Here is a 6,477-nt window from a genome sequence, read left to right as displayed (position 1 = left end):
ATTATCTCTCTCTTTTTCCTCTTTCTCTCTCAAATAAAAAAAAATCCAAAAAAAATAGTGCTTTGAGTCAAAGTTTTGTTCTTAAGAATTTATAGTTTTAGGCCAGTTTAATATTCCTTGGTTGAAAACATTACCAGTGAGCTATGCTCATCTGGGTGAGTAAAGAGCCAAATAATGTTATATGACTCATCAACACTGTACACAAGATTTTGTTTGACCTACAAACCTTCTGGAGAGGGCCATAACTCATGCAAACAGTGAAATCACTGGAAAAAAATCAAAACAAAATGTGAGTTGGAGAGATGGTGCAACTGTTGAGTGCCCTTTTTGTGCAGACAAGAGGGCCTGAGATTGACCAAGACTACCAAAATTTGAATCTCCAGAATCCACAATAATGGCTGGCTATAGCCACACACTTATGTAAACCCAGGCTTAAGGAGAACTGAGACCTAAGAATTGCTGGGGATCATAAATGGCAAGCAAGTGCTGTAATCAGCAGGATTACGTAAAGAAAAATAAATTGGGCATGATGGCACATGGGAGCACTTGGGAGGCAAAGGTAGGAGGACAGTTGTGAGTTTGAAGCCACCCTAAGACTACAAGGTGCATTACAGGTCAGCCTAGGGTAGAGTGAGACCCTACCTCAAGAAAAAAAAAAAAAGAAAGAAAGAAATAAAAAGAAAAGAAAAAATCATGAAGATGAGTGATGGAAGATGAGAACACACAATTCTTCTGCAAGCTAACACACAGGGTGCTGTATCAGCACATGTGAGCATACACTGTGCATGCAATATACATAAATACCACACAAGACATACTATACCCGTGCAAATAAATATCTACGTTACTTAAATGGAACTTCCAATATATTTAAAGTCAAGATAAAAGGCACATTGCATTCTAGAGACTGCAAACTGCAGAGCTCTAGGGTCTCTGAGTCTCCCTTTCCCCCTGTCCTTTATGCAGTCACCGCCTGCAGTTCTCCAGCGGGCTCTCTCAGATCCAGCCATGCTGCCTTCCTGTCCTCACACATGGGGCCTCTTCTCTGGCCATGGGCTCAGCATATTGAAAGTGCATTCACCCTGACTGCAAAAAGGCCAGATCTCCGATGGGTCTGTGGGTCTTTACTCAAAAGGGGAGAGGTGAAAAGAACTTCTGCCTTGGAATTTCAATTCCTTTCTCCTTGTATTATGGTTTCCTTCTCAGAACGTACCAAAACAAACATAACTTTATTTAGCATCATGGCTACAACCTGGACAACACTGAAATGAAAGATCCATAGGTGTAGGGCCCTTTGATTACTTTTTTTTTCTTTTGCTCTTTTGTTTACCAAATTACTTCCATATCAATGGGAACTTGGAAGAGGCCAAACAAAGGACTTGTTTGTGACTTGAGGTAAAGCCAGTGAACTGTAAAAAGAGAAAAAAGTAAAAAGTAAAAAGAGACAGATTTCTCTGGATCTAGCACCAAAGTTACAAATGCAAACATCTGCAGGGTCAAAATGTACATTTTATCAGAGTGAAGCAGGAAATCTGTGGGAGTGACCAACTGAAACACTCTCAGCCTACAAAGGGCAGAAACTTTCCTTAGACAAAACTGCCTGTATCCTTCTTGGAATGTGGGATGCAAGCATGTGTACTTTGTTTCATTTGGCTGTAGCAGAAGCCAGAAATGAATACACATTATGAGAATTGTCCCAAAAGTCTGAAGGACATAATTAGAGATAGGAAACACACACACAAAAAAAAAAAAAACACAAAGACCAAGTAAACCATGGATGCCAGCTGAACTTGGTCTCTGGGTGAACTATAGTGTTGGCAGGTAAAATTCTTCATGTGAGGTATGAAAGAAGATTGAAATCTACTGTGGTGAAGTGGGATTGTCTTGTGTGATTCTTCTAACAGTCAGACTCAAGCAAGAGTTGGGTGCAGACAATGAACTGGATATTTCCTCTCTAAATTCCTGGAAGTTCCTTGCTTCTACATGTGTGGAGTTAGGAAGACCTGGGCAGCAATGGCTAAGCAGCACTCTTTCTTCAAGGCAGAAGTATACTTTAGTGAAGGAGGGGAACAGAAATCACAGAAATAATTATAGAAGGGTTTGGTAATGACCAGATAAAGAGGAAGGACACAAATTCATGCACTGAACACAACTCTAAGGGATTTTATTGGCATCGCCACTTCCTCTCTCCACCAAATACAACTACAAGTGACAATATGTTACAGCCTAAGGAAATAGGTACACATTTAACAGAAAGATCCATTGACCACAGCATTTATCTATAACTATGGGGGAGGGATGGAAGGGGATACTACACGAACTTCCACCTTGGCTCCCAGTGAGTTTAAAGTGGGAGGCAGTTTACACACAGGATAACAGGAGGCAATCATGAGCTATAGGCTTTGTAGTAGTCAAACCAGAACAGGATCCTAGGGCCAGAGGGCCTCCCATTGCTGTATCATCTAAGGGAGCCACCTCTGGTTTCAGGTAGCCACAGCTCAACACAACAGAGCATGGATAGCTAAGTTCTCCCCACGCACTAAAGAAACATTTGTCTCAATCATCAGTTTCCCATCCTCCCTAGACACAAAAGGAGTATTACAGCAGGAGAAAGAACAGTGATTGGACCGCTGTTCCTGAGTTCAGCAAGGTTCCAAGTTTTCCCTGTGTAAAGTACTTGCCCATCACCCAGAGCTTACAGGCACTGTGTAAACTGAGGGTTCAGGTTCTGCTCAGCAGATGCGACACAAATTCCCTGAACCTAGATAAGTTTTACAGGAAGATTTGAAGGTAACTTCAGTTTCTCTTCTGGAGTCAGCACTGACACAGGGGCCTTGGTTCTAAGGACCCTCCTATACATCTGCACCCTTTAATAATTGCCATTGCTTATTCAATTCATCCCCAAGGTTAAAGTGCATGCTGTGAGAGGTCTAGTATTTTCCTGACCTTCCCAACCCTCCTGGACTCTATTCCCACATGTACCTGTAGACTCACGCCCTAAGATAATCCATTTTCTTCTTGGCATTGTCCCTTCCTTCCTGTGCCTCACCTAAGACTTCATGCTACGCCCTTTAGCCTCTACCCATGTCCCTGCCACCTGGACCTTTCTTAGCCCAATGTGTGTATTTCTTTCAAACTACTTGGCATTTTCCTGTACTCAGTTGATGTTTCCAGCTTTTCTGTAAGCTGCAAGCAAGAACTTACCCTGGGGCTGGAGAGATGGCTTAGCAGTTAAGCGCTTGCCTGTGAAGCCTAAGGACCCCGGTTCGAGGCTCGGTTCCCCAGGTCCCATGTTAGCCAGATGCACAAAGGGGTGCACACGTCTGGAGTTCATTTGCAGTGGTTGGGAGCCCTGGCGCGCCCATTATCATTCACTCTCTCTCTCTCTATCTGCCTCTTTCTCTCTCTGTCACTCTCAAATAAATAAATAAAAATGAACAAAAAAATTTAAAAAAAAAAAAAAAGAACTTACCCTGTTGTCCTTCACTCCCTTCCCTATCCCTCATCCTTTATCCCTCTTCCAGGAAACCTTTTTTATTCTGGCCCCTCTTCAATCCTTCCTAAACAGCCAGTCCCTCAGTCCCCTCCACCAGCCCATCTCCAGTTCCTTCCCCTCCCCTCAGACCTAACCAGTTAAGTCCCATTCCACTTATAGATGGCTGATTATGATAGTAGTTGCATTTTTCCCCTCAGGAGGAATTGACAGCTGCTCCATCCTTTCTTGCTCCACCCACCAAACACACCCAATCTTTTCCAAAAGGACTTCCACACAGCATACCATGCCCAATAACCTTGTGCCTATGAGAACAACCCACTGTTATGCTGGCAGAGAAGCTGTGTTATCAGGGACCCTCAGACTTTCCATACACTGAAAGGCAGCAGTTTTTTGCATGTCTACAAATTATGCCTTTATTTGCACAGCTTGTGGCAAAGTTCCTTCTAATGTTTAGGACTGTCTCACCAAATCATAGACATAGATATGGAAATCATCATCAAACTTAATGAAATACACAGAGGGTTTTGCTTCCACCTGGTGAATGACCATGCCAATCCTTTTGGAGCCATCTTCTTTGGTATATTCCACATGTTTACCTATCAGGCCATCTATTACTCCTTCTGGCTCTCTGTCTGCCGGAGGAGGCTCACTGGACTGTGGCATGATACGGAGGTCCCCTTCTTTATAATCATCTAGAAGCTGGTACATGTACAGCACAGGGTCTTTCTCATAGGTAATATAAAACCAGGCCTTCATGATAGGCGCTTGGGCAAGGACCATCCCCCTCCATTCATCCTTAGAACCATGCTCACCCTCAAACATATGTTCCACTGCTTTGCCAATTATGGTGTCTGCGAGACTGGCATCACAAACTTGTGATGATGCCACCCTATGGGAAAGAATTTTAAGGGACAAAACCCTTTCATCTCTGTGAAGTTCCAGTCCATAGACACAGTCAATTCCATCATATTTCACCAGGTAAAGACAGGGGTGTATAGGCACCTGATCCAGTACGGTTCCTTTCCATTGGGTGATGGGTTCGTCTCCTTCCTTCCATCCATGAGAAATCCTGCAGCCCACGAGGTTCCTGTGGGGCTGGCTCGAGGGTCTGCCCCTTTGTCTCTTCTGAGCAGCTTTTGTCTTGGTCAACTTCACAAGGCCAGTTGCCCTTCCTGCAGCTGCCCTGGCTTGCTGCCTTTCGGCCTCCTGTGCATTAGAGGTCTTCATGCCTGCAGAGAGGAGAGAAGACAGAGACAGACACTCAATGTGCCATGGAGTGAACTTGTCTCTTTGCTCTGCTCTGGCTCCTAAACATTCACCAGGAGATTGGAAGCAATCCTGGCTGCATGGGGGCAGAACTCATCCCCCCGCAACCCCTCCCCCCAGTCTCCCCTTCCTTAGGCTGTAAGGAAGGTCTGGAAGGGGCAGTAGTCAGGACTGGGATTAGGAACTCTGCTGAAGAGGAATGGCTACTTGGTCCTTGTTCAGCTGGCCTCTTCTTCCTCACCTGTTTGAGAGCCCAATTCAGAGGCCAGGTCAAGCGCCTTTCCTCCCACCACCTTACCTTGTACCCCTTTACCCTGACAAACCCGGCCTGCTGCTCACAATCCCCACATCTCCCCCTGACCCCCATCCCGCCTACCCTAGCCGCTTGCCTGGTACCCACCTCCTGGCTTCTGGGTGCTCTTTTCCAAATCCTTGCCTGGCCGCTAATGCCACCCCCTTTTCCTGCTGCCCACCGCAGTCCTCCACTCCACCCTTGCCTGGCGCCCACCACTACTCCGCATCGCCTGCAGGATTTCACCCCACCCCACCCCCTCCTTTCTGGCGCCTACCAATGGCCTTGCCCTGCCTGGCGTCCAGCAGCTGGGGATCGCGAGCTTCACGTGTCCAAATGGGACACCTCGCCGCCGCCTCTGCTAAGCCCCCATCCCCACCCCCACCCCCACCCCCACCCCCGGGCGAGGGAGATCAGCAGGTGACTGGCCCAGGCAGTGCTTGCCAGAGAGGAGGAGGTGGATCCTTGTCTAGGCGGGCGGGGGCGGAGGGCGGGCGGGCGCTTGGCGGGGCAGGCAAAGGAGGCGGAGGCGTCCTGGTGCTGGGCTGGGGGCTCCTCCCACCTGCTTTTTGCAGGATGTGGCCCCTCTGCTACCTTGGGCTTCCACCTATTGCTGCTGCAGTCCCCTCCCCCTTCCCGTATTTCAGCTTCCTGCCAGGGGAGAAGTCTCCTTTCCTGATATAGACCTCCACCCCCATTTTAAAGTTGGCCAGGTGACTGGATCAGCAGTTAGCTCTGGTATACCTCTTTCCACAACCATTTATAGCCTAGCTCAGGGAACCCACTTCCCACCTTCTAGTATTCTCTGTTTTTTTCTTTTTGGTTTGTTTTTAGTAGCGTGGGTCTTGCTCAGACTTGAAGTTCCACCCTCTCAGTGACCCTTCCCATCTGCTTTCCATCTCTCAGGAATTTGCTTCCCCTCACCCGCAGTGCCCTTGTGGAACTTTCATTATTTTGTATGCATGAATTTGCCTGTCTTGTCATTTAAATAGATTTGTAGGGGAGAAATCTGATAGATCTTCCATTTTCACCCAGTCTTTACCTAGTTTTTACTGTTTGCTGTTTTTTTACCCCCCTTTTTTTTCTTTCCTCCTTTGGTGTTTTCCTCCATTGAAGAGTAATGTTGTGTATGGTGTGATCACTAGGTAAATTTCATAAATTAACATTGAACTTAAATGTCTCCCATCTTAATCCCCAGACTTTGCATCAATATCTTAAATTTATTTTCCCCTTTTTCTGTAAGGGATCTGCAAATGTCCTTTTCCTCAGGACATTAAATTCTTTATAAGCCATTGTTTTCTTATTTTGTAAACACTTATTAATCACCTGGTACCTGCTGTATTGCCTTCAGTGCATAAAACTCGGTTTTTACTGTGCTCCACAGTTTGAGTTTTCTCCCATTTCTGGAGCTTGGAAAACATTT

General features: G+C 46.1%; 1 protein-coding gene across 3 annotated transcripts; it reads right to left on the bottom strand.

Moving 5' to 3' along the window:
• Positions 1-3,604: 3,604 nt before the first annotated feature.
• Positions 3,605-5,662, bottom strand: LOC101596968 (spindlin-2). Of its 3 annotated transcripts, none has more exons than XM_045140753.1 (2): positions 5,617-5,662; positions 3,605-4,725 (listed from the first exon to the last, which is right to left on the bottom strand). In XM_045140753.1, the coding sequence occupies exon 2, from the start codon at positions 4,721-4,723 to the stop codon at positions 3,947-3,949; it is 777 nt and encodes a 258-aa protein (XP_044996688.1). In that variant the 5' UTR covers positions 4,724-4,725; positions 5,617-5,662; the 3' UTR covers positions 3,605-3,946. The 3 variants fall into 3 exon arrangements, with proteins under 3 accessions (XP_044996688.1, XP_044996686.1, XP_044996687.1); XM_045140751.1 differs by lacking the exon at positions 5,617-5,662 and adding an exon at positions 5,332-5,411; XM_045140752.1 differs by lacking the exon at positions 5,617-5,662 and adding an exon at positions 5,163-5,247.
• Positions 5,663-6,477: the final 815 nt, after the last annotated feature.

This window comes from Jaculus jaculus, chromosome X (genome assembly GCF_020740685.1).
Source record: "Jaculus jaculus isolate mJacJac1 chromosome X, mJacJac1.mat.Y.cur, whole genome shotgun sequence".
Taxonomy (NCBI): Eukaryota; Metazoa; Chordata; class Mammalia; order Rodentia; family Dipodidae; genus Jaculus; species Jaculus jaculus.
Note: the sequence above shows the minus strand (reverse complement) of the source record. Positions and strands in the feature narration are given on the sequence as shown.